The sequence below is a fragment of the Aulostomus chinensis genome, chromosome 14, assembly GCF_037954235.1.
Source record: "Aulostomus chinensis isolate RoL2024-O1b breed Wild chromosome 14, RoL_Achi_v1.0, whole genome shotgun sequence".
In the NCBI taxonomy this organism is placed as follows: Eukaryota; Metazoa; Chordata; class Actinopteri; order Syngnathiformes; family Aulostomidae; genus Aulostomus; species Aulostomus chinensis.
Window position 1 is genome coordinate 6,335,319 of NC_141333.1, and position 27,675 is coordinate 6,362,993.

Sequence of the window (27,675 nt, forward strand, 5' to 3'; positions counted from 1 at the left end):
TTATTTTTTGTTTTTGTGGTTCTGATTGTTTCCTACACTTTTTTAAGTGATGTTGGGCTATTAGTGCCATTTTGCCACCAAGTTTCAGTACTGGCCCTCAAACAGATAAGGTTCTGGTTCCCCTGCTTGGAGGGTATTCATTTCAGTGATGAGTGTACCTGTGATGGGTCTGAGTCTCCTCAGCACTGAAGACGGTCTCCTCATATCTGCTAAAAACTTGTACAAGTCCTCATCACTCAGCCTGTCACCCTCCTGAAACAAACATGAGCAGCAAGTTAAAATTTGTGAGAGGACACTAAGCAGTGAAGCATACTAAGGGGGACAGACAACATGGATGTGCACACCTGTTTGAAGAAGTTGGTGATGGTAAGTGTAGCAGGTCTGAAACCTGTCAGACTACAAGACTCATCTCCACTTGTAGTCCTCTCCAGGGAACGCCTTCCCATGATGCTTGAGTTCCTCCGCTCTGACCACGAGCCTTTCCTCTCTGCACACAGAAAAAAAAATTCAGTATCTACCACAGGGGTGTCCGAACTGGTCCAGTAACGGCCGGTGTGGCTGCAGGTTTTCATTCCAACCGAGCAAAAGCAACACCTGATTCTACTTAAATCAACTAAGCTGTGTCCTCACAGCTCATTTGTTGGATCAGATGTTGCTTTTGCTTGGTTGGAATGAAAACCTGCAGCCACACCGGCCCTGACTGGACCAGTTTGGACACCCCTGATCTACCATCTTAGTTTTCACATCTGGTTCTTGAAAACTTTTTTCACTTGGTATGATACAAAAGACTCAAGAGGAATCCTCCTCAATTGCCCCCCACAGAGATAAATGAAGTTTTCTGAATCCTAATCCTACAATTCTGTCCCATTAGACTGAGACCACAGGAATCTCTGGTCTGCCTAGCAACAGCCGTCACAACCAACTTCAAAGATACCCCTTTGAAGTTAAAGGTTAGACAAACACCAAGGGTCAAGCCCAAAATAACACACAAGAAATCGATGTGACTGGATACTTTGTCTGGATGTTTTGTTTTCACTATTTGTTAATGGAAAGTTGTGTTTAGATAAAGATTGCACATGCACATGAGCCTTTTGCATGACCACCAGATCTGTTACCATCTTTGCAACCCTGCAAACTCCGTGAGACACTGAGATTGTGAATGGGCAGACCAATGAAACAACAAAGAGGGATTTTGTGTATACCAAAAGTGACTGTTTATGATGCTATTCACGCATACTGTACATGCACATGAGTTGTGTTAAAGAAAAATGGAAATGTACCTGACAGGCTCATCTCAAGCTCTGTATCTCTCTCAAGACTGCCGGCACTGTTGACAATATTCATGAGGTGGATAGCGGTCCAAGCGAAGGGCATGCGGTAGCGGCCAAGACGTTGGCAGAACTGCTCTGACTGACTTCGGAGTTTCTCCAGTTTCTCTTTGTTCTATATATAGATGAATTTTTAAAAAAGACAAGTGAACTCCTACTCCGGTTTTGTTTGAACCCTTGCAAATGCACAAATATTCAAACGATAATTCATCATCCACTGAAAAAAATGTTAGCTGACAAAATCCACCAGTGTGACTAACAAGTCAGGGTTTGAACTGAATATCTTAGCAGGCTGTAAAGACATAATCATCAATATGCAAGAAAATGTTTTAATACTAGTTTTGCATTTATGAAACAATACTTGACAAATATTTGATGTGCCATTCAAGCACTGATACCTTTGCAGCATCTGACTCTTTGAACACCATGTAGGGTTCAGCACACTCTCCGATATCACCTTGCTGCAGCACCTTCTCCAGCTGGGGGTGAAAAAGTGCATAATTCTCCACTTGTCATACAAGACAAAGATTAAATGGTTGTATTTTTACTCACACAGGCGAAATTACATCAAAACTGACCTTGATGACCAGGAAGACATCCTGGGAGGGATAGGTGATGGAGAATATGGCAGAGCGTGCTAAAGTGGAGATAGCTGCTGTCTGAATGTGTGGACGCAACATCGCTTTTGTCTGCTCAGAATTTAAGTCAAAGAAAAAGTTCTCTGATATCTGAGACACATAAAAACAGACAAAAAAGGTAATTACAACATGATCATAAATGTAAAATGCAGATCCACACATCAACGACTTATTCACTTGTAATTATTGGCTGTGTTGCTTTAATGCTTATAGTGGTTAGCATAATATTTCAGTGTCAGAACAACACATTCTGAAATAGTGGAGCTGTGGTTCAGAGTAACACATACAAGAGATTTACTCATCAGGGAAACTGCTTCCCTCTAGTGTTTGTCAGCGAGAAAGAGCCAGCACATGGGCTTCCTCAGATAGAAACATAGTTCCAGTGTATGATTTAACTGCATTCCAACAAGCATAACAGCCCAATGAGATAAAATTTTATAGTTCACTTATCAAAATCGCTTTTGCCTCCAAAACATTTTATGGTTTTCAGAAGTGACTCAACAACTCAGGGTTGAGGTAGCACTGAGGATAGCATAACAGCTTACCTTTTTCTTTTCCTTGACATCATATAAGGCCAAACTAGCAAATATGGGTTCAATTTCGATTTCAAACCTTCAAGGGGGTGGGAAAAAAGAAGTGTGTCAGCAGAAAGCAGCAGTTAAATAAAAGAGCTAAAAGACTTTTTTTTTCTAGAAACAAGGGTGTCCACCACTTACTTCAAGGACAAGCACTTGACAAGTAGCCTCTGGCCAAAGTGTTCTTTGGGTACATCAGGCACACAGTGGCGCTCAATGGGTTCCTCCTACATAGTGATAGAAATCATTTGTTTGTGCTGTCAAAAATGTAGGATTTTCACAGAGTTAAAAAAAAAACAATCTGTTTTTCAGTCTTCCTTTTCAAAATCCCAGAATTTTGGGCAGTTTGCTGTCACTCAAAGTTGTTTTTTTTTTATTTGCTCTGATAGCTACTTTTTCTGGTGGAATACACTTTTGCAAACGTTTTGGCAGAAATTGAGGTTGTGAGGACAAGTTAAACATACATTTTTTGAGAGGTATTCAAAATTTTCCCTAATGGTGTGAATGATGTCATCAACCTCTGAATATTCAGACAAAAAAAACAACAAATGGAGAAATGTTTCAATTTGCTCCATTATTCATATCTGCTGCTATGTTCTAATTTGATGAAAATAGGCCAGGTAGATTTTACATGATCCCATTAAGAGGAAGATGTACTTAAAAGATGACTGTGAAAACTACTGGGAAATTTACAATTGAGTTGGAGAAAAGGAGAAGCATCGATGCACACAGGGATGAAGGAGTATACCAGACCTCATCAAGGGCGGGGTGCAGGGCAAAGAGTTCACGGTGGCGGTTGGCCTTGCGCTGCTCTTCATTGTGCCTGTCGATCTCCTCATTGGGGGCACGGTCGAGGAGGTGAGGGAGGAGAGCATCAGGGAGGGAATTCTTCAAGTCAAAGATGCTGCATGCCCAGCTGCCCCTCGGGGTGTCGTCAATGGACATTGAACGCCGCTTTAGGTCATCCTACAGAAGAACCAGTATAAATAGGCACAACTCACCACACTGTATTGTAGGGAAATATGGTGTCCACAGGAATGTGGGCAGGAATTTTGGACACACCAGGTACACATTACATTAAGTTGTACTTTCACTGCTGTATGGTTTTCTACCTGGTCATCTTGGTAGCTGCTGCTGTCTGGTAACTCATCCGCCTCAAACACTTGCTTGGGCAGGCCTTTCTGACGCTCCTTCTGCTTATCCAGGGTGTTGGGGTTAAAGCCTGTACCGAGTTTGTGATATCTAAAAGCAAGGCGACATTTCGGACCCAGTGATCAACTTAACAAGATTAACTCATGCGCTACATATGTCCATATTTTACAAACACAATCCTGATTTTAGAGTAAATTACAGGAATCAGAGGTTATACTTCAACAAACGGAAGCCTTACTTTCTGTTGACGATGGCCCAGTCTTCTGTGTAGGATCTGACACAATCTCTGACATGAGCATCAGTGTCTCTACAGCCACACAACAGTAAACATCAGACTTTAGAATCTGTTACACCAAGTAAATAGAATACTTCTTCATTAAAACAGTGTTTATGCAACTGCTGACAAGACCTAGATCGAAACAATACCTCACTCAAGAAGTAGATCTACAGTAGCCATATTTGTCCTAATCCCTGATAAGTATCGTGTGAAACCGTACACATCATCACTGTACTAGCTAGTACATCCTCACCCTTCTTCGGGGACAGCTTGTACCATTGTGCGACACTCCCTGGGTGTGTAGATGACCTCAATGTCATCTGGGGGGAACTCAATCAGATCTCTCAGCGGACCTGACTCAACGATGGGAGGGTGAGTGATGAGATACTCCTCAAAATCCACCGGCTCCACTGCCTCTGTGAGGGGAACCTGGTGGGGGATGAGATGAAGTAAGACGGAGGAAAAAAAAGGAATCAGCCATGAGGATCCAGTGGGAGCGCAGGGGTGATCCCTCCAACATTAATCTGCACCAGCTGCACTACCAACATGTCCAAAATATGAGAATACCCCTGTTGTTTTAATTAAGAGAGCATTTAAGGCTTAGAGATTATATTTAACTCCAAATAGGAAACTCCATTTAGACACATCAGTGATGACAGCAAATGCTTTGCCCAGATTAGCAAATGCACAACTTCACACTCATGTTTTCACAGGTCTTTGACAGCTGCTTCTAAAATAAAAAAGCCAAAATGAATTTGTGTTTTAGGATCTGCAGTTCAAGGAAGACAGTGTGTGTTTATCTCGTCCTTTCTCTTTTGAGGAATTTGAACACAAATACCGTTCACAGTTTAATTAAAAGCCCACTGTGGCCTAATTAACGAGGAGGGGGGTGGCATTTGATGGTGTTTGAGCTCAAGGCTGTTGAAGGTCAGTCAGCCACTGCTGCTTTAACAGATGTAGTCTGGCCTCAACAACCCGAGTAACTGGACAATTATTGTTGCGCCTCATGGTATTCAGTAGGGATGTCAAACCACATCATTAAAAAAGTGAACTGTTCAATATGTAAGAGAATCACAATGTTTTGACTCCACAGGGAAACAAAAGTAAGACAGTGTGTGTCCACTCGGTGACACGTGCACAAATACACACAGATGGTTTATTAGCACCACCCTTGCTGAGACAGTACATAGAAGAAAACAGGCAGTAGTTTAAGTGTCACATAGGTTCACATTCAGTAAGCTAAAATAATTGAGTTGTGAACTGAACTTCAGAATGACAAAACCGAGAAAGCACGTCTTCAGGCCAGTCCAGGGGCCCAATTCAGAAGCAGGTTTAGTTTAAACTCAGAGTCTGTTAACCCTGCAATGAAAGAAAACCGGAGTTTTTCATTTCACAAAGAGATTTAAGGGCCAACTTGAAAGAGAGGAGTACCTCCAGCTGTTTCAGAAAGAGAGATAAGTTTAACTTTGACTCTGTTACTATGGGAACTAAGTCTGTGCAGCTAACCTGGTCATACGCAGGTTACCTGTCTCCTCCCTCTTACAGGGCCAGAAACATATCCATGGGGTCTGTTAATGTTGTTTTTTTAATCACGTGCACTACTTAACTCAGAGTGAAGCTACTCAGAGAAGATTAATTCAACTCAAATCAGCTGTTCTGAAAATAAAAGAACTCACCTTCCCTTTTTAGGGATAAATCATCTCACAGTTCAGGGTTAAGCTCAGAGTTTGTTGAACCTCCTTTGTGAAACAGGCCCCAGATAGAAATGTTTTACTAAAGTATAGTAATAACAGCATGTGAGCACACAAATGTGAAGTGTGTGCAGCTTCTGAGCTCTTCAGACAGTTAGCAGCTACAGCACATACGGATCAAAGCAAGCCAAGCCTGTGATTTAAAAGTAATTAGGCCTACTCACTGTGTTGCTTGTTGTGGTCCCAACGTTGAGGTTTTTGAAGAGCTGTGGGGAGCCCCCATACTGGCCAGCTATCTGTTTCCTGACCTCTGCTGCCACAGTCCTGCAAACGGAGGAGCGATGGGTGATCTAATGAACCACAAACTATACGAACATTTATTTTTAAATAGGGGTGACAATCACAGGACCGAACTGAGACACCAGTTTATCAACAGCAGGATCGATTACTTGTCGATCCATTGGATATAATCTGGCAGAAAATATGGGCACTGAAAATTTAAGCAAGTTAATTCCCCTTATTTTATTATTTCTATTACGTGTCCAAGTTCACCTTAATCTTGTAATAAATAACCTGAAGACCTGTGTACTGATTCCCAGTAAAACTATTATAACTACAATGAGACATTTTGCCGAAGTTCTCTGCGCTACATTATTTTGTAATCAAAGACTTCAACCCCCAAGCTCTGGTGCTATTTATTATGTAAACATGAGGTAAAATGACAGCCATAAGTTGCAGTACTTAGTGCAGCACAAACTGTGTTATGAGGAAATAACTCAGTGCCATACATTAAACTCAATTGAGATACAAGAATTGCTGGATTTGGTAAATGTCAGTTTAATAGTCATCAATTTCATTACAGATGAGACCAAATAACATTGAGATGACTAACATCAGAGGGTTGAAGAACAGTACATGCAGACACACAAAGACCTCGGGACTCTAGAGGTCAGCACAAAGCTCATGGTACACCGACCCGTTAAATCCCAGCAACGACCAAAACCATTTAGAGACCTTGGAAAAAGCAACAACGAAGCAGGCAGATGAACAACGACACAAACAACACCCTGACACTTAGGAAAAGGACTTAAGGATGCTTTTTTGCGTGTAAGAGAACCTAAAACCCAACGACTTTTTTCTATGACTATGACTGACTGTTTTTCTTGACAGTTCCTTCATTGACCACAAGCTCCCAGCCTCCTCAATCCACTGCGAAAGCAGCATTACGACAATGCGTTTGAAGTAGGGATGCACCGATCCACATTTTATTACTTCCGATCCGATCCCGATACCTGAATTGTGGATATCTGCCGATACCGATATTTTGCTGATACCAGAGCTCTGTTTGCTTTAATACTATCATTATCATTATTTTTGACTTTATGAGGCTGTAATAAACTCCTCTCTTCAGGCAAACTACTACTCTTACTTTTTAGCTTCTCGGCTAACTTGGTTGACACTCTGAGGTAAAGTTCAGGTAGCGCAGTCTCTGATAAATATCTCCTGGATGGCAAACTATACCTCGGCTGCAGATGCTCCATCAAGCTGCAAAACCCCTCGTTTTCCACCACTGATAGCGGTTGGTCATCGAGTACAATAAAGTTGAGCAACTTCTCGGTAATCCCTTCAGCTTTCACATTGTCTGCTGGAAGTTTACTCTGCTTGCTAAACGACTCCAGAAGTGATTCCTGACGGCTCATTTCATATTTCTGCTGCCTGGCTAACAGCTCCCGGTGCCCCTTTCCGTGGTGTTTTTTTTAAATGTTTGTTAAGACTGGTGGTGTTGTACGACGCAATGGAGCTTCCACCTCTCGAAACAAGGGCTTTGCAAACATTGCATGTCGCTGTCTTACTTTGAGGCGTTTCGAGTGTAAAATAATTCCAAACAGCGGACATGTTTTGTGGAAAAGTTTGCTAGCCACAGTGTCTGCTTTCCGGGTGGGTGCAAACTGTGGAATGGATTTACTGAACGGAGGCGTGTCTCATAACTCTGTCTAATTGAGGTACGCCTCCGTTTAGGAAACCATTCCACAGTTTACAACCAACTAGCAGACTAGCAGCCAGGAGTCACTTGTGGAGTCATGCTGGCCCAGCAGACCATGCAGCAGTCACAGACAGCTCATGGATCGAAAAATTTCGGGAGCTGGATCGGAAATTTTTCGATTCCGTGAATTAGGCCGGTGTCGGGACCCGATACCGATACTGGATCGGATCGGCCCCATCCCTAGTTTGAAGGTTACCACAAACTACTGGTTACCATCACTGTGACAGAGTACACGTTCAACAGTGAATCATATAGTGATGTCATGATGACAAATGTCTGGGACTGGTTTCTTTCACATTTGTTCTGTTATACAAAAAGAGGTGGTGCTGAAGCAAAGATATCAGCAAATAAGACACAAGGATATAAAAAAGCTTATCATTTTATGCACAATGTTCAAATAAAAGCTGCTTTGTCTAAATTTCCCAGCTTAATACTTTGAAGAAGAGAACTGGTGGCCTCTGCAGTGCAGCACTATCACAGAATGAAAGCTGCAATGTCCACAAAGCTCGCAGGCTTAAGGTGAATATGATAATGTAGTGAAGTAGAGATCCAGTGGCCTCTGCAGTCCAGTGGTGTCACCACTTGAACAAGGCAGGGAAGCTGAACTGACAAACACATTCCACTGTCTTTCCCCAGTGACTCTTACCAGACCTTTTCTTAGCACTGGTCAACACACAGAGGAATAACTTGATTTAGCTTACAGATGGACTGGTAAATGGGAAATGGACTGCTTTACAATGTTGTCTTTATTCACAGAAACACACACTCACCGTGATGAGTGCGAGATGCTAAACTACTCATCAGGAACAATAAGGGCCTTTCATATAGAAAGAAATAGAATTTTGCTCAATAACACATCAACACAGTCAGCGGGGGACATGGGGATCAAACCTGTGATCCTTCATTTACCAGACAGCCACTACACCTCCTACGAGATGATGGCACAGCTTCTGTTATTAAACCCTTCAAGATAGCAAAGCAATACCTTCTAAATCTTTATTTAACAGAGACAGCTGAGCAAAGCTACTAATGTGCCTCAACATGTGACACAAGCTCACAAATTTATTCAAAAGTCAGCAAAAAGGTACTTTTTTCAGTTTCTGAAACACTACAACTCCCTCCTCACATAGTTCCCCCAAACACTTGCACAAAATTATAGCCAACTGCATGTAATTCAACCACCAACAATCAGAAACTGTCTTGTCCAGACTGTCCAAAAGCTTTTATGTCATAAAACAGTCAATGACAGTAAGTTATTTGTAAGGTGTCATTGTAAATGTTTCCTCTTGTTATCTGACCATCCAATCCTGCTTTCATCCAGACACCCTCATCTACCATGAATGGGGGGGATGTCCATTTGATACAAATCAATACGAGATTCCAGTGGGTGGATTTGGTTTGGGAAAATGGGAAATTGATTCATATTGATTCTCAACACAAATGCACCAAAATCCCCCCCCAAAATGTCTAACAAAGGTTATACTAAGACCTAATAACAAAAAAAGGGAATAAAAGTTAACATCAATACAAGAGGCTTGCGTCTATCTTTATCTCTACCTACAGGATGATGGCATTTGACAGCACAAAGCCCTTTGTTAAAGAGATTACTTTGATCTGTCTGAGGGGCGGGGAGGAGATTACAATACCGCTAGTTGATAGCCTTCAAGGGAAGCTTTTATTCCCTGGCTTACTATCTAACAACTATCTGTTCTTTCCTCTCAATGGGCTCTTGCTTTTCACACAAGTCATCAAAGTTCTGTCACATCTCTACCAGTGCTGCCTAGCTGCACCATCGTTAGCTACAAGAGATAAGTCAGCTAGCTGTCCAAAATAACGGTTTTCAATTTACTCTTAAGTCTCTTTCGGTGTGTTTAATTACTAAAAGTGTGGCCAGGAATTCATTCAAACTTGGTTATATACTGTCCCTTTGTTAGCATTCAAGTCAAACAGCAGCAGCTAGCTGAATGGCTGTCTGTCTGGGTGGGTCTGAGCATCTCTGCCGATACGGCTAACAAGCGGCTAGCTCGGAGAAGGCAGGCTGCGCTGGCGGCTGGGCCTCCTCCACAGGGTTCCCACAGCGGTGGTCTGACGGCGACCTATATAAAACAGACACTCTGCTACGCTTGCCTCTTACGAGCTCGTTTCGCAGACTTTACCTGCTGATTTTCTGCGCGAAGGCGCGGCGTTCAGCCATGGCAGTGGCCGCTGATGTGCTTTGACAAGATTCCCAGGGAGGCAGCAGGCAGACTCCACTCACTCACTACGACCACAGGGAAAACGGAAAAACTGGAGAATGGGAGCTATCATTTTACCGTAAAGACTGTAATAGTGTGCGAAAGAACACACCCTGTGAAACCCCCCCTGCGCATTGTATCATCTGGGAACAAGTTCCAACAGCTCAGCTGGGAATTGTGGAACATGTGTTTTGTTTGTTTGTTTGTTTTGGTCTTGAATAACAAATGCATTGCTGTCCAATTGCATCGTAAGTAATGGTGAAAATTCATGTTATATTGATATGATTTTTGTCAGTTTTACTTAAAATATTGTCATCTCAAATATTGCGTTTTATCCAATATAGATGAAAAAAGAAAATTGAAAATTTCAATTTAGACAAGCTTATATTCATCTGAATGATAATTTTTCGATCGCAAATACTGACTGTTCCTGAATTTGGTGAATTCCACTCATCAATTTTATATTTTTATGAATATATTTATCATTTGTGGGGTTTTTGTTTACTTTATTTCATTGCATTAATTCAATTGTAATTATGCAGTAAATTTCCCTGAAAAGCCCAAGATCAGAAAACAAGAATATTTGACGTTTTCCGTGGAATAAATAAAATAGATTGAAGAAAAAATTAAATGGATTATCAAATTCACACTCTGGTGAATGCCGATTGTGATATCTGCTGAACTGGGATCAGGCATGAGAAACTGGGGGGGAAATGTATTTTTGAATCTTAATTAATATTGGGAGAAAAATCGACGTGAAATTGTTTATTTTAATAAAGCGGCATCTCATTCGTTGCCCTGCCCAACTTAGCAAAGCAGGCATGTTTTGTTAAATAGATGAACCGAAGCAAGGAGACTTCATTGGAGAAGATGTGCTACCACAGCAAACGGCGTAAGCACCGCCCGCACAGGCTGCGGTACAATCCAAAACGAAGTTCCCAAAGCCCCCCCCCCCCCCCCATCTCCTTGGCCGGGGCGGAAACACCGCGAGATCAGCTGACTTGAACTCCGTTACTTCCTCAAAGTGTAAACATTGCTGTTTGGCCATCGCAGAGGGGTGTAAGTTACTCGTTACGGACGACACAGAACAGATTCAATCATTCGAATGACACAACGTCACGTTGTACATCTCGTGCTGAAGGACAAGGCAACGGTGAGTGAAAATGAGCTTTAGGGGACGTTTAAAATATAACCTACTCAGTGCAGTCTGTGATTTTTGACTCTGTAATGTGACACTGCTTAGCGTTACATTAACCGTGCACGTTTGTGTGCGTGTGCGTGCGTGTGCACTGAACACCGTGTACCAGGGGTTGTCCGCTGTACGGGAATGGGTCACATCCCTCCGTGGTCCAAATGGAGAATAGAGGGAACGACGATGTGGAAAAATTGAAGACAAAGTTCTTGTCAGTCTGGCACAATGTGAAGTACAGTAAGTGATTCGCTGGAGGGCAGGAAACACACACACACACACACACACACACACACACACTGCCTCCCATGTCAGTCCTCTCCCTCTCTCCCTCCAATACTTTGATGCATTATATATTTGATCCAACCAACAAGTCCAGGACCTAGTTAATTTATGACATAAACCTGTGCAAGTAGGTTACGTAAATGCAGAGAGATGAACCCTAAATTGTTCCTCTGTCACAGAAGACTGCACTAATAATAACAAGAATTTAATGAGACAGGAACACACTGCAGCTGAGTCAGCCCTGAAAATAGCTCTTCATCAGGCCATTCACTCCGGTTTGAATGTGGTTTTGTGGTTTTTTTCAGATCATAAGATGAAAGTTTCTTCCTTCTGAGCTTAAAAAGCTTAATGGTTATTCCAATGCTGTTTGCATAATTGTAAGTGGAGACAAAGAGAACACTGTAGTCGCGGGAATCTTGAGACTGAGCTGTGTGTGTTATGCTGGAGGTGTGTCAGTCAACTGAGTAAACAAGATGTCCTTGAGGCTTTTTCAACCATAAACCAAACCATGACATATTGCCTCTTCATTTGATTTTTTTGTAGGTTGGGCTTTAAAGTCAAAGACCTCATTCAGTAGAAACTCCCCGGTGCTTCTTCTGGGAAAGTGTTACCATTTTAAAGCTGAAGAGGGTATGGAGCACGCGCACATGTGTGTACACACACACACACACACACACACACACACACACACACACACACACACACACACACACACAAAACAGTCACTGGTGATTAAAACATATATTCTCTAAATATGCGCATCACCAACTCCCTCTAACAACACCAGTGGCAATTTGACTTGCATTTAAAGGAGCACACCAACTTATTTGGCAAAAAAACGTATTTTCCATCCTCCCTAGAAGTGTGTGTTATGGAGCTGAGACACAAAAAGACCAGCTGACCCCTCGATTGCAAGCAGATCGGTTCAGGATCTGGGTTTGTCCAGAGGTCATCCTCCTCATCCTCTCGTACAAAGTGCCATGTAAGCGGCGGGAGTCGCTCTTCTCGTTGTCAACAAACACTTATTTTTGTCAGCTGAAGTTTTGAGGTACTTCATCAAATCACTGCACCAAGTCATGAAAGTAGTTCCGGCTATATATCCAGTTCTGAAATCCTTCATGCTGATTGGTGGACACAACCCTGGTTGTATTAATGCATGCAAAGACTGTTTTGGAGGAAAAGTGTATTTGCTTATTTTTGACAGTGCTGTGCTTCACAGCCCATCCACTACCATTCATTACTAACTAGCTAACTAACTAGTCAGCTGGTGTCAGTGGGTCTTTCAGCTCCTTAATGCACACACACAGTGAAGAAGGGTATCTAGCCTCTTGCCTGGTTCTGGGAAACATATTTCCAAAAATGTTCCTTTAACAATGTCTTGTAAGTCACGAGCCCAGAAAAGCTTCCTTTTTCTGAAAAAGAAGCTTTTGAGCTTCTCTGAAAAAGGATAAAATTAGCTCATCCATCATCTTTAGACTTCATTCTGTCAAAAGCCTTTTCGTCTCTCTCCCAATAAACAGCAAACATGTTCCACTTGAATTTTGCTGTGTCACTTCGGTGTTTATATACATTTACCCTTCACACTGAAGTTGAAGTGGAGCCTCTGTACATTCAGTAGGTTCTTCCAGGTCAGATCTGGTTGCTGTGCTGCTGTCTTTTGAGGAACCTGCTTTATTCACTTTTGAGATGAGTCTGTCTTAAAATCTGTCTCAAAAGGAAACCTGATGCTTTGTGTATTGACTTGCAACAGTGATGACTGTTAAATATTTGTATTTACTGTCAAAAATAACAAATGTCAAATAAGGAGGGAGAATACTTCAGCCCTCTGCACCATCCTGGATATGAGACACACACCGACACTACAAATATGTATAATATTGATCTTTAAGGACGAACTAAAGCGGATCACTGGTAAAACACAAGTAGCTGGGTTCAGTGGACAACGTCAGGAGAAAAACTGCGTGTGTCATGTGTTTGCTCCAGATGACGACGATCATACAGAAACCGGCTTTGAAGCGGCTGATGAGGACTACGTCATGGGGAACGTTGAGGCTTTCCGGAAGGATTTTGCCTCTCGTGTGTGGCTGACCTACAGGGAAGAGTTCCCTTCCCTGCCTGGCTCCACTCTGACCTCTGACTGTGGCTGGGGCTGCATGCTGAGGGCGGGCCAGATGATGCTGGCTCAAGCACTTATTCTGCACTTCCTGGGTAGAGGTGAGTAATGGGACCAGACCTGCCTGAGCACCCACCTGTGAACCCACCTACCCACTTCTTCTTCAAACACAAATCTGGAGGTAGTGGTAGTTTAAAAAAGTACTTCATAAACTTTTATTTCCTGTAGACCCTTTAATACCAAGCAAGATACTGCACAGTATGCTTGTATACTGCAGTATATTTCACACGATAGATGAGAGCTGGAGCCTGAAGACATTGTCATTGTGCCACCCAGTGGTTACAGGAAGCAGAGTAGGAATGTATGAATTCTCTTGTGCCACTTCGTCGTGCAGGAAATACACAAATTCCTCAGCTCCTTCGTGAGAAACCCAAATATTCTCAGGCTCCACCTCCCCGTTTCTCTCGAGAGTCACACACTCGTCACTGCTTGCAGCTGGAGGGCCCGAGCAGGACAGTGCTGGGTGCTCAAGGTTCGGGGCGGTGCGCACACTCTGGGTGATTTGCAGTTTCACAACTGTTTCTGAAGTTGCTTTGAGAAAGACTCTTATCACCTGATATTATGACTCGCAGGAGGCTGGTTGCTGGCCAATATTTGGAGACTTAAAACCCTCTGTAGGTGGAGGTGGGCATCAATAACCATCTGGGAAAAAAGGCTTCATTTGATAGTGTTGGATTCTAAATGGGACGGTTTAACTTGCAGGTAAACCAGCTAAAGATGGTATTTCTTAGCTGTAAAGAAATCGATTGTGCAGACAAAACTGCAGAATATTTTGAATGAATTCGACTGCCGTAGGTAATTTTGAATGAGCTGTCAGTGCCTGTGCTGTTAATTTTCTTTATTTCACTTAATTTTTGGAATGTTCTCATCCTCAACCTGAAACAGATAGTGCAATTTATTTTATGAAAGCTATTTAAAATTAGTGAATCTCACACATCTCTGTCAGATCTATCAACTCTGAAGTGTCCTAGACTTTATGGCTGCGCATAATGAGATGAGTGCCATTTTAATGCAGTCATTTAGAAAACAATATTTAAAACTTGCTCTTCTGTCAAACCTAAAATATGCCACTAATGAAATATTTCTCAATAAAATGACTAATGGCCATTTAAGCATATTTATTGATCAATTCCACTTTGATTCACTTTGGATCAAGGTCATATTGTTAATGCCTTAGACTCTTCTCTGGCCCTTTTTATAGCCCAGGCCACTTCCTTTCCCTCCGCCTTCAGCTCCCACCCTGTTTGTAAGGCGAAGGCGCAATTAAAGTGAAATACTGGAACATTCAACTTTATAATTGAATAGAATGACACCTTTTCAGTTGCTGAAGCGCTCAAGGTTCTGTCTATTTAAGGCAAAACCCTTTTAATTTAACAAGTTCTGAAAGACTTTTGGTTCTTAATGTGCGAGGTGAAACTTTGATGTGTTGAAAGATCAGGTTCAGAAAGCACTCAAAGAGACCTGGTCAAATTATTGCCTTTCATGACTTCCCATAATTAATAACTATAACCTTTTCCTTCACTTAAATGAAGACCTTGGGTTTTATGCATGAATTTGATGTATTTCCTTGTATCATTCTAGATTTTTTTTTTTGTTTCAGAAAAGATGTGAATACCAAAAAATGATAATAATGTCATTCATCTGTGTGTGTTACACCAAATCAAAAAGTAAATAAATCCTACACATAAGATAAGCCAAAACCAGAGGGGCACTGAGAGCACAGGTCTTTGACAAGGCCAACCACTCTCCCTCCCAAAACGTATCAATCTGCAACTGAAACTATCACGTATAAAATGTTTTGATATATCTGCAGAATTCATCAAAATATCTGAATCTTTTCATAAATGTCTGTGTAATATATTCTGAGGCAAAAAAAACAAACAAACAAACTTCAAGGAGGTGCAAACGAGCGCCTGTGTCCATACCTAAAATAGAACAGATTCATTCCTCTCGCCCTTCTCTCACGAAAAGTGACCTGATCTGGAAAGACGGACGAAAGGTAGCAAAAACAAACAGCGACAACAAATTCCGTCAGTTAACAAAAGGCCTTGAGAGATTTGTTGAGGATAAGCTTTGACCTCCCCAGATCGTCAGGCAGGGACTTCCACTGCTGAAGGCGCCGGACATTAAAGGCCCATTCACATTAAATTCTTATGCACAGAAGTGTATAAAATTTGTTTTTTTATGCACAATCAATGTTTTATTTCATAGGCCTAAATAATTTTCTTCCCGCATTACACGTCTATATTGCATTTGGTCTGTAAGGTTGATTGTAATTGATATTTTATATTTGATTTATTTATTTTTTTTATAGAGTGGACTTGGTCGGAAGCACTAAAGCTCCAACCTTTAGACACGGAGACGTGGACCACCACTGCAGCCAAGCGTCTGGTGGCCTCCCTGGAGGCTTCTCTGCAGAGCTCCCACAGGCTCTCTGACCCAGGATCACCAGCACCTCAAGCCCAGGCACAGGGACCTGCAGAGGAGGCAGATGCCCACTTGAGAGAGGAGTACCACCGAACTCTGGTGTCATGGTTTGGGGACAACCCCTCAGCTCCGCTGGGCCTCCACAGACTGGTCCATTTAGGCCTGGCACTGGGGAGGCAGGCAGGGGACTGGTACGGACCTGCTGTGGTGGCACACATCCTCAAGTAAGTCTCATTACAAACGAGTGAAAACTTTTGATCTAAAAAAGAAGTATTCACATTGTTACATATCTGAGAAGACATAGAGTAGGCAAATATTTGATTATTCCAAGATTTAGTTCAATGTATTTATCAACTGTTATTTAGTAAATGGGTAAACGTGTCAAGATCCTATACGTGGAGCTTCATCAGCATACGTTTCACACATGAACTCACGTAAACTCTGTCCTTCCCTTTTTGTCTGTTAGGAAAGCTGTTGAAGAAGCGATGGACCCTGGTTTGGTGGGGATAACTGCTTATGTCTCCCAGGACTGCACAGGTATGAAAAATGAGCCCTACCGTTGAAAATACTGGGCCTGGATCCTTTTTTACCACCACATCTCTTCTGCTTGGGAGATGCCATAGAGCCTCTGAGAGTGGCGACAGTTTCATTGTGTCTGCTGACCAAAAAACACATCAATTCCGAATCTACAACCTTCAAGTCTTCCCTCTTAACCCCAATAACCCGAGTTTTGATTCGTGTTTGTCATCCGTGTAGCCAAAGCAGAGGATGTGTTTGTATGAGAGCGCGTCTCAGTGTGTGAGAAGTCACAGAAAGAAAATCAGAGGGGAGGAGGGAATGCAACTCTGACAATACACGCTCGACACGCTACTGTAATCAGATTTTGTTTGGACAGAGCAAAATCATCACTAACAGGATTTTGTTTCACCTAAAAACGCACGAGCTGAAAAACAGAAAAAAAGCACACTAAATCAAACTAAGATTTAAAGATGAGTTGGCAATGAAATTAACAACAAATGTACATAATGTCATGAAATTGCATTACAGAAGAACACATTCCAGACAGAAACATAATCATGAAGACAACAGGCCTGCAGAAATGGCTGCTAAAGGACACAAACAGGCTGGCAGATAGACAGATAGAGCCAAGACAGGCAGTGCAGACCCAGGTGTGACCTTTGTGTTATCGATCCACCACAGTGTACAATGCTGATGTCGTTGAGAGCCACAAGGCACCAAGAGATGCACAGGCCTCTGCTGGGAGATCAGACGGCCCCCCTTCCTTACAAAACAACCAGCCCACATCTGCATTCACTCCATCAGACAATCGCGCTGTCATCATCCTCATCCCTGTACGGCTGGGAGGAGAGAAGACCAACCCGGAATACTTTAACTTTGCAAAGGTGAGAGGTGCATGGATGTTCGGCTTGTCCTGAGAACTCAAATTTGGTTATTTAGTTTTTTGAATACAGTTTTAGAAGGAGGCCTGTCGTGTTCTAGTCAGCAAGGGGTTTCACCATCGTGAAAGAAACATCCATGGAAAAAAAACGGTGACTATGTGGAACAACGAGTGTCAATCATTTGAGGCCCAGTGTGCAGGGAGCAAAACAGTCATGTTAATTAACTCAGTGCAGGGTTTCCAGGGGTGTTGCAATTCCTTGAATTTCAATAGGAAATTTTCAATTTCTAAAAACTGCAAGAAGCTGCTTGAAATTGTCTTTGTATTCATTTCATAGTAAATCTCTGGGTCAGTGACATATTTCATACCTTTTTTTTTTTGGTGGTTTGCTTTTAGCATCTAGAGACCCAAACATGACGAAAAAGACCTCTGCTCGCTTGCGTTCATGAAGGATTCACTTTAGGTCTGCTAGACCAAAAATCAAATTTAATCCTGCAGAGATTTTCAGTGTGCAGGAGTATTTTTTTTCAAAAAGTTTGGAGTTTTGTTCATCCTGCAAACCCTTAGAGCCACCACAGGCGCAATTTTTTGTGTGAATGGGAGAAGACTGACTTGAGATGCTGCTCTGCACTGTGTTGAGCCTTTGTCGTCATTAATCTGCCACAAACTCTGTGTTTTGATTTGGTGTCTATTCACATTTGTAAAGTCTAGAGTATAAGTGCCTGCCCCGTCTTATAGTCCGTGATTGACATCACCTATTACACAGATTTAAAGTGAGGTGTAACCTTTTTAGCCCCCTTGAAATGGATAGAAATGGTCCAAAAACCCTTTCAAAATACCACACTGAGAAACCAGGACCCTAAGCAACACCATAGAAAAATTTGGTATCAAAACCTTTAGACATTTGTAAATTTCTTTTGGAGACCAAGGTTCTGGAAAAGCCTGTCTTTGTTTGTCTGTACTTTGTGCGTAGAGCATACTGAGTCTGGAGTATTGCATAGGCATCATCGGAGGGAAGCCCAAACAGGCCTGCTACTTTGTAGGATTTCAAGGTGAGTGTTTGTGTAATGGAAAGCAGAGAAAGACACACAGAAAGAGGTTGGTGTGAATAGCAGATTATTTTGCATAATATACCCCTCTAACGTGGAGAGACAAAGTGAGTTAATGTATTCCTGTTTGCATGAGAAAAACGGAGAGGAGTGGAGGTGGAAGCAAGTGAAGCAGGGCTTACTTTATTCTCTCTGACCCATCAAAGCCTCACCCATTTATCACAAGTAAACCTCCCAAGTTGTGAGCTGTAATTGATTTCCATAGGAGGCATGCATTAAATTTCTTCCAGGCTCCAAAGTGAGCCACTCTTCATCACCTTCAGGAGCTGGGAGGAACCTTCAGTTGTACATCTTGGCAGTCAATATTTACGCATTTACATTTTACCAATTTGAAATACAGCAGTGGATGATGTCTAAATGACAAGCAATACATTCTCCCTGCCACGCCGCAGTTCACTGCTGCATTTATCATATGCAAATGGTCGCATATAATTGCGTGTTTGCGAAAGTAATTCGCCCACACAAAAATTAAATGACAACCTCTTTCTTTTTGGTGGGTGTAAAGAATGTGCTTGTGGGAACGCATCTGATTATGCAGAGTTTAATTCACCCTGGTGGATATTAAAAAGCAACAACCTTCTGGGAGGCATATTTGACGCACACAAGCCCAACACTAAGCCACGCAGGTGACTTTGAGCTACTCTGCATAGAAATTGGAGAGAAGCACGTTTTTGTAATAATCCAATGTTTTTGAATAACTTGTCTTTTGTTTTGTCCTTGCAGATGACAGCTTGATTTACATGGACCCTCATTACTGTCAGTCTTTTGTGGATGTCAGCAGCAACGATTTCCCTCTCCAGGTAATGTGAAATTACACAGACGAGCTGACTGGGGTCCCAGTAATGTGAATTTAATAGTTTCTGTTAGTACTTAAGGGTGTGAATCTAAAGGCAGCCCTCAACTCAATTACCAAGTCTCTATCTGCTGATTTATTTGCTGCTCAGGTATGAGAAGCTGCCACTTAAGAGAAATACGGCAAATACAGAATCAGGTAGTGTGAGACAGAATATTTCAGGCACCATACATAAAAATGAGCCCACATCTCCATATAGCAACTTTGTTTTATGCTTTTCCACGTGGTGGTATACAGTGTGACAACAGAGCAGTGTTGTAAATTTGTGGATGCTTTGACAGCAGATAAATAGGAATTCATTCATCAAACGAGGCCCTTCAGCGTGATGAATGTTTGCAGATGTGTTTTTTCTCTTTTTGTCTAGTCGTATCATTGCCCCTCACCAAAGAAGATGCCTTTCACTAAGATGGACCCGAGCTGCACTGTAGGCTTTTACTCCAGAAGCGTCCAGGACTATGAGAGGATCAGCCAAGAGCTGTCCAAGGTCAGACAAGTCACAACACAGGACTCACCCAGATTATGACACACTCCTTTCAGTGGTCGTGTATCAATTATTTGATTACAACTGTATTTAATGGTAATTTGCAGTGTTACACATTTTTATGAGTTTGATAGAGGTTGACCACTAGGTGGCAGCATTTAGCCACAAATCAGACTCATCGTTGCTGTCTTAATTTAGTCAGGAGGTTTGGTCATCTTCCCTCCTTTATGAGGCCCCATGTCTGTGTGTCAGAATCATACACTCAAATGATATCTTAAGAGAAAGTGATGAAATTGAAAGTGTTGTGAAATTCACTGTAATGTGTAACATTTCTCTGGAACGTTGACCCGCGGTGGGTTCAGGTGCTGCAGCCTTCAGCCATGGAGAAATACCCAGCGTTCACTTTTGTGCAAGGTCATGGCAGAGATTACGACCTGTCTGCAGGCTTGACCCCGGAGAAGAGAGAGTGGCCCTTCATCCGTGACCCGAGGAGGACAGTCACCACTGCCGGAGACTTTGTGCTACTTTGACAGCGCCGTTAACTAGCGTGGAACTTTCTCCTTTAAAAAACTAGAAACTGCTTGAGTGCCCCAATGCCGTACACCCGAGACAGGTGTGACACTGAAGGTTACAGAACTCCTTCAAACAACAAAACTATTGAGTTCATATGTCCTGAAAAGTTTGCTGAGAATTTTTTGTTAAAAACTGTTGGTTCATTGGTTGGTGAGCTGTTGGATTAAGTGGTCGTATTTCTATTTATTTCTTGCAATGGGACACTTTTTCATGCTCTGCTGTCTTTCATGGCCTTATTTAGAAAGGAGGAACATCTTGAGAAGCACAAGTCATTGTTTGCTGTTTTATTTTGTTGTTGTTTCTTCTACTTTGGCAAGTTGTTGACAGTGATTATAACAATTCACCACATTTTGGAAGACTTAAGACATTTCAATGCTGCAACAGAGGGGTCAAAGGTCATTTACTTGTAGTAAGTCCAGCTCCACACTCCCACGACACCAGCACGTCTTGTAGTGTAAATTCACAATGAATTGTGTGGCAGAGCAGGTAAAATTGGGCCACTTGGGAATCTTTTATTTTAAAAGTAGTTTGTGTAGAAGCCTTAGTTTGTCTGGGTCGTACGGAAGAAAGCCTGAACTTTTATTTGATTTAATCAAATGTGACTGACACACATCAGCAACAGAAATACAGCTCTGAAGGACTGTTTGTGCACACTTTAGCTTTCTAGGAGCAATAACAAACATTTGTGACTATTGTTTGCTTGCATGACTGTGTTTTGGAGGATTATCATTTTTGAGCTATGATTAAAGTTTGTCAAATTGTCTTCTGTCACACCTCACCAGACTCTGATTGTGGATTCATCTTCATAGCCAAGAATTCCACTACACGGGAACTTCTTTCTCTTTCATTTTCATAACATTTCCTTTTTATTCCCTTGATGTATTTCTTTTTTCAGTTTTTGTACTATTTTCAGTTAAGTCTATTCTGCATTTGCACAAGAACTACAATGACGAAGTCTGTCAGCGCAAAATGACAAAATGTGATCATGCACTCTTTGATTTATTACTTTAAACACACTGACTTTTCTGCAATACAACCCTTACACATCTCTTCGTAAAATAACTGATACCATTAATCTCTAAAGTAAAATGCTGCACTTTTTATTTACACTGCTTGCAAAATTATGTTGAATAAAGTCAAAATGTTTAACTCTCTTAATGCGTTTGCTTCTGTTGATTCAACTTGAATAACCTGAAGAGATCGTGGTAGAATCCAAAAACTGTTTGTTTCGTTTTGAGTTCCAGATGCAAACCTCAGTGGTACTGAAATGTATTCAGTTCCTTTCTCACTCAGTCAAATGCAGTAGATTAAAACTAATCGTATGTGCTAACCATCTCTACAGCCCATTAACCAGGGACCGGAAAAAATGTGACCCAGTGACACTGCCGGCAATTGTGTTGCTCTGTGGAGGAAAAGAAAATATCCTTGTGTGCAAAGTTCTGTTACTATGGATAATCTGTCTGATGCCCCCTTAGTCTGAGCTGTGCTGGACTGTTTTCCTGTACAATACAAATTCTTGTATTATGATGAGGCTTGCTTTTTAAAGAAGGGAAATGTCCCTTCTGCTAGAGAGCCAGGCCAAGGGTGAGGATAGATGGACGGATGGAAGAATCCCTCATCTGTTCCCTTCTATCCCGCCAAGCAGCGACGGCAAAGCACATAAAGGCATCATTTAGACCCCCGTCTGATCTGTGTGTTGGGCCATGGTTGATTTTGGTGGACGAGCGAACGGCTGTGTGGACAGAGCCAGAGCATCAAGTATGCAGGAGCAGAAAGACCGGCAACATTCTTCAGCTTTTGCGGATAGAAAGAAAGAGCAAGGGTTGAATGGAGGGGTGCCGTAGGGAGGGGACGGGACATTTTGGGATATTTGTCAGAAACATGAAAGAGCATTTGTGCTGGGGGGCACAAAATGCTATGAGGGTTGTCTGTGTTCTCCATGCATTTACAGGAGATGTATGAATATTTGATTAATGAGTCATAGGCTCAGGGGAAATGGAATATGCAAGTGGTGGCTTTACAAAGCAGCCCATCTCACACACACACACACACACACACACACACACACACACACACACACACACACACACACACATACCATGCCATCCCGTTTAACACAGCTGCCTAACGTGTCATTGACATTGCAGATTCCTGAAAATCTAATCTGCAGCCTTGCAAATTCCTCACAAACAGGGAGTTCATGAGAGTCATTCTTGTGTTCTACAGATAGATGGGGAGTGTGTCTGGGGGGGGGGTCTCATAAAGACACCCAATAAAGGTTGCACTTTTGTGCAATCCGCTGGAGGAGATGGCTTGTCGCATTTTCAGTCTTGAATAAGGAGGGGGATGTAGTAAGGCCTTTGAATGTTTTAAGATTCGATTGTATTGTAAATAGAATAAACTGTTGGATGAAGTCTAATCCCACAATCGTCAAAAAACAAAAAAGACATTTAGAGACTTTATGCACAGATTGACGCTTTGGTCAGTGAGTAATCAGAGAAGTCTTGACACCACAAATGGCTGTCAATGAAATATAGCTGGACATCTTCTCTAAATGTTACATAAATTGGGAGGAGGGGTGGATACAAAAGGGCGCTATCTGTTTTACTATTTATGTGTGAATGTAGGATGAATATGGGATGTTACATCTTGACTAAACTGGAACAATGAATGCAGAAATGAATCATTTTAGGTTACAATTTTTAAAAAACTAGAATTAATCTTTAAAAGAGAGATGTTCAGGTCTGCTGAAGGCCTGCACACTGAAGCAGTCTCTTAAAGATTTGACCATTTGAACACAAATACACAAAGCTTTCTTTGCCTCATGCATGGGATGTCCCATTCCACAACCGCTCTCTTAATCCCATAAAATCTTGTCATTTTTCAAATGTACCACAGAAGATGTCCATGACTATGAAGGAGTTGTACATTGTGGTTCCAAAGATCTCCTCCAGCTAAGATTAGACCAAGATGGATGACACGGAACATCCAGAGGAACCGGAGAATGTAATATGCACAGGTGTGTACGTGTGTGTGTGTGTGTGTGTGTGTGTGTGTGTATTTGGAGCTAAAAAGTGATGTGTCTGGTCTTTTCCATTCATAAATAGTGTGTAAATTTATATGGATGAGTGAGTAGTTTACACATGTACTAGTTGTGTGTAAGTCATTCTAAATCATAGGTGTCACACTCCCTCCCTGTCTTCACACCAGGTGCAGGGTTGCTAGATTTATACCCAGTAGCCCTTGCCCACCCTTGTGGAATGCCATGCATCTTCAAACAGGTACTTCACTTTGAAATCTCATCTCGGCGTGATATCTCTAGGCGGCTAAATATATCCGGCTCCCGGATCCCGCAGCCGTCAGAGCGTAAATACCGCCTGCCCTGCATTAGACTGCATTCAGAGTCTCATGTCTGTCCATGCAACTGTCCACTTGTCTCCACCCGTCTCCGTCTTCCCCCCTAACCCCATCCATCCTGTCCACAGAAGCTCCTGGAGAAGTGCTGAGCCACTGAATGCCTCACACATCTCTTCTGGGCTGAAGCCAGACAAATGTCATGATGCTATGATTATTCAGCACCACACAGGACCGGAGCGTCAACGGCCGCTGCGCAATGAGAACATGACCAAGACTGCATACCAGGCCAAAGGTTCCCTGGCTCTCCTGAGACACACTTATCAAACTGGAGACACATATTTCATTTCACTCTCAAACTACGTTGTACTAGTGAGGGGCCATGTCAGTAAACATGTCCCATGTGTGCCTGTTTGTGTGTGTGTGTGTGTGTGTGTGTGTGTGTGTGTGTGTGTGTGTGTGTGTGTGTGTAAATTGTAAAATAGTATGAACGGGAGTCCTGTATTTTGAAAAATATTGTGAAATATTGTTTTCTGAAAATATGACATCAGCACATTCCACGAGTACCGTGTCCCGCTAGCCCGCTTGTGTGTGTGTGTGTGTGTGTGTGTGTGTGTGTGTGTGTGTGGGCGGGGGGGGGGGGGGGTCCACTTTTTTAAACACTGGTTCAACTTGCATAATCAAGACTTATGTGACCTTGAGTTTAACTCATCATAAATCTAGGTGATGATCACATTCATTTCATTGTTTTTTTTTTTACTTTGATTTTAGATTGGTCATTACTCAAAGAACTCCATTATGAATATGTAAAAAAAAATTTTTGGGGATGTTTTATTTGATATTATTCAAATCATTTTAACATAAAGTTCACAAAAAACTATGTGTGTGATACATCTTGTCAACTAAACAATCCTCACAATGAAGTCCATACTCTTAATGATCTGTATTAATAGACCAAACTGAAGTACCCAGAGAATTAATGAGTACCCTCTGATATTTGTACTATTATATTGTATGTATTCTTCCTGACCAAATGTATTTCTGTAGTTCAATTTTCTTGAATAAGCAAAAAATAGACCATCCCCAGAGTGTTGCTTTGAAGTGGAAGATAAATTTACAGTATGATTCCAAGAATATCGAATTTTCAAAATTGATACTGAATTGGAAAATGTATATTGCAACATATTCATGAATTTTTTTTGACCCAGCCCTGTTGTATAAATACATGATTATGGACAAATATTTCATCAGGGTTGTCACTTTTCACAACTTTGTTTTATCGACACGCAAGCCTAAAATATCAGAATTTCTCCTGGAACCACTGCCAGTGGTGAATAGTACTTGGTTGCAGCATGCTGTACTTCCACTCTGTTCTGAAATTATCAACTTTTCTTAATGACAACAAGGCCTCTGTGGCTTGATGCCTGATTTCATTGCGCTTTATTCAATGTTCACATAGTCACTGAGGAATTACAATATTCAGTTTAAATGTGGTTTTATAATTTCAGAATTAACCATTCAATTACTTAAAGATTTAAATAGGAGATTCAATGTGTGGCATAACAAATGAGTGTGGAAACCCCTTCTTGGTTTTACTTTAATAATGTAAGAAAACTCTGAAGGAGGCTGAATTCTCATTCTGCTGCGACTTGTCTGCCTCAGACTCTTCCTCTCTTCCTGGAGGGACGGGTGTACCATGGCAGGGGCCCAAAGCAAAGCTCCTCACCCAGTGTTGGCTAACCTCACCTGGCTGTGACAACAAGAAGGGCACTGGAGTTAACATTTAGATAACGGATGTGTGTGCCGCTTTCGATTTCCATTCTTCGTGACAAGGAATCTTAGGAGCACATCACGGTTTGTGTGTGTCTGTGTGAGATGGGCTGGGGGGTGGGGTTGGGGGGCAGTGTGTTTCCTGTATCTCAGAGGTGATGTGGAGGAACGCCGAAATTCCTCATTCTGCTGTCCTCTGAGGCATGGCCGGCCCTCTGTCAGCTTTTACTAACCAGATGCATCCGAAACAGGCACCGAGGCTGAAGGCAGGGGATATTGCCTGCTGTGTAGCTGTCGACTTGTTTCTTATTGAATGCCCGTGTTGAGCAGGGTGGCAAGTGTGTTGTGTTGTGTGTATGGGAGGGTGGAGGTTAGGAAAGTGTCAGCTTGTCTGTGTGTGTAAATGTGTGAGGCAGGACATGCTATGAATTTAGGAGTGTGTTTCATCCACTACACAGACTCTTAGATTGTACATCAGTCTCTGCAACACAGTGGCCTGCAAGTTTTGTCCAGTTAATCTCCAAACCGTTTTCTTAATGACATGGTGTGTGTGAATGTGAATGAGTGTGTGTGTGTGTGTGTGTGTGTGTGTGTGCGTGCATGAAACAGTGTGCATATGGCAGTAGGTGTGCGTGAAAAAGCAAAAAGCTCCTCCATCCTGTAGATTTGTGTCTGTGTGTGATACTTTGCAATCTCATCTCCATCTAAAACTCCTGCAGGCTCTGTGCACCATTATCATGCAGTTGCAATAAAACCCACAGTAATTAAAGGGGATCTGGCTGTAATTGCCTCAGTGAATCAACTTAATCAGCACCTGTGCTCACAGTCAACGTAATGGTGCAATCTAACCTTTTAATACCCCAAAAATTAGAATTGTAAAAAATTATACACCTGATGATCACTTTGTATTTTGAAGCTCTTGAGTGGACAATGAGGGGACCATTGTCCAAGGCAAATATTAAAACTGCTGCGTGCTGACTGGGCATGAGAGTATGTGTGTACGTACAGAGCGACATGGGGAGAGAAGACTGAGACGCAGGCAGAAATCTACATAGGACAGCGACAATCGTGCAGCGATGGGTGGCAACTGTCATCATCAAGAGATGTTCTCTTGAGTAAATGCTGTCAGACAGAAGAAAAAAGGTCAAAGAAAAAGAAGAAGCAGTGATCAGGTACTCACATGGGGGGGTCAATAAGTTGTTTCTCTACTTAATTAAGCAAATTTCAAGAGAACCTTGGAAGTGTCACAAACAAGGAACAGCCAATTTGATGCGTTCTGTCAACTGGTTTGGAGCAAATAAGAAGAATAACTAAACTGGCAACACATGAATAAATTGGCTTTCTACAAAGAGCCCAACAGAAGAGCTGCTAGAGACAGAAACAAACCTGCATGGAACTCAAATACAAATGAACTAATCACAGAGCAGGAGCTAAAATGTTAGCAGGCAGGGAGCTGACTGGCCAGGGCGACAACGGAAGAGGGCAGATCGGAGGAAGGGGGGGAAACACGGCATCAGGGAAGAAAAACTAAAGGTCATTGAGTTCAAAAACTCAGTTCTAGTCCAAAACTGAAAATCAACAGTTCACGGGACTGTAAGAGCCAGCTGTAAACAACCAGCAGTCTCCAGCGTCAAAGTCTGCTGTTTTGTTGATGCATCCCATCCACCTCAAAATTGATCTCTATATTACAAGGTCATCCTTTGCATTACAATTACTGCATCCACTAGAGGGCTTCTGTCACTGGAATGTAAATACATGCTGTTTTGCAGCTCTACTATCGGTTTCTCTGTCTCTTAATTAAGATTCATTATGTCATCCGTATTCTTTTTTTTTTTTTTTGGCTGATTACCTTTCAGGCATGTCATACCTCCTCTCGTGTCATCTACTGAAAAAACATATTAAATAAAAGTATTGGGTAAAAAACTACGGGTCTGTGGGCTTCTGCTGGCATGCTACAGTACATGTATCTGCATACAATTGCAATGGAGCGCAGGATAGTTGTGTGAATATCTGTATCTTAGATGAACACGCCACATCTTCCTTGTTTGCACTGAGCAAATTAAAAGATGAGGAACATTAGATGTAGACAGACCTTTTTTTTTCAGTGTACACGCTATCAAACA

At 42.0% G+C, this 27,675-nt stretch overlaps 2 protein-coding genes across 24 annotated transcripts in view; one reads left to right on the forward strand and one right to left on the reverse strand.

Annotated features, from left to right (window-relative positions):
- Positions 1-9,994, reverse strand: part of dock7 (dedicator of cytokinesis 7) — a 45,754-nt gene extending 35,760 nt beyond the window's left edge. For all 21 annotated transcript variants that reach the window (XM_086223854.1, XM_086223850.1, XM_086223848.1 and 18 more), the window contains exons 1-13: positions 9,862-9,994; positions 5,886-5,985; positions 4,224-4,399; positions 3,932-4,000; positions 3,654-3,783; positions 3,295-3,507; positions 2,683-2,768; positions 2,512-2,578; positions 1,907-2,056; positions 1,727-1,807; positions 1,281-1,443; positions 345-487; positions 159-252 (exon numbers count right to left, since the gene is read on the reverse strand). In XM_086223854.1, the coding sequence (XP_086079980.1) occupies positions 159-252; positions 345-487; positions 1,281-1,443; positions 1,727-1,807; positions 1,907-2,056; positions 2,512-2,578; positions 2,683-2,768; positions 3,295-3,507; positions 3,654-3,783; positions 3,932-4,000; positions 4,224-4,399; positions 5,886-5,985; positions 9,862-9,899 (1,510 nt within the window). In that variant the 5' untranslated portion in view covers positions 9,900-9,994. The remainder of the gene's footprint in view (positions 1-158; positions 253-344; positions 488-1,280; positions 1,444-1,726; positions 1,808-1,906; positions 2,057-2,511; positions 2,579-2,682; positions 2,769-3,294; positions 3,508-3,653; positions 3,784-3,931; positions 4,001-4,223; positions 4,400-5,885; positions 5,986-9,861) is intronic.
- Positions 9,995-10,951: 957 nt separating this feature from the next.
- On the forward strand, positions 10,952-21,565 carry atg4c (autophagy related 4C, cysteine peptidase). 3 transcript variants are annotated; one of them, XM_086224725.1, is made up of 11 exons: positions 10,952-11,092; positions 11,183-11,368; positions 11,957-12,043; positions 13,397-13,627; positions 15,901-16,237; positions 16,480-16,550; positions 17,214-17,416; positions 18,386-18,464; positions 19,245-19,321; positions 19,739-19,858; positions 20,218-21,565. In XM_086224725.1, exons 2-11 carry the CDS (start codon positions 11,293-11,295, stop codon positions 20,383-20,385), a joined length of 1,449 nt encoding a protein of 482 aa, XP_086080851.1. In that variant the 5' UTR covers positions 10,952-11,092; positions 11,183-11,292; the 3' UTR covers positions 20,386-21,565. The 3 variants fall into 3 exon arrangements, with proteins under 3 accessions (XP_086080851.1, XP_086080850.1, XP_086080853.1); XM_086224724.1 differs by having other exon boundaries at positions 11,247-11,368; XM_086224727.1 differs by lacking the exon at positions 10,952-11,092 and having other exon boundaries at positions 11,350-11,368; positions 11,957-12,062.
- The last annotated feature ends 6,110 nt before the right edge of the window (positions 21,566-27,675 follow it).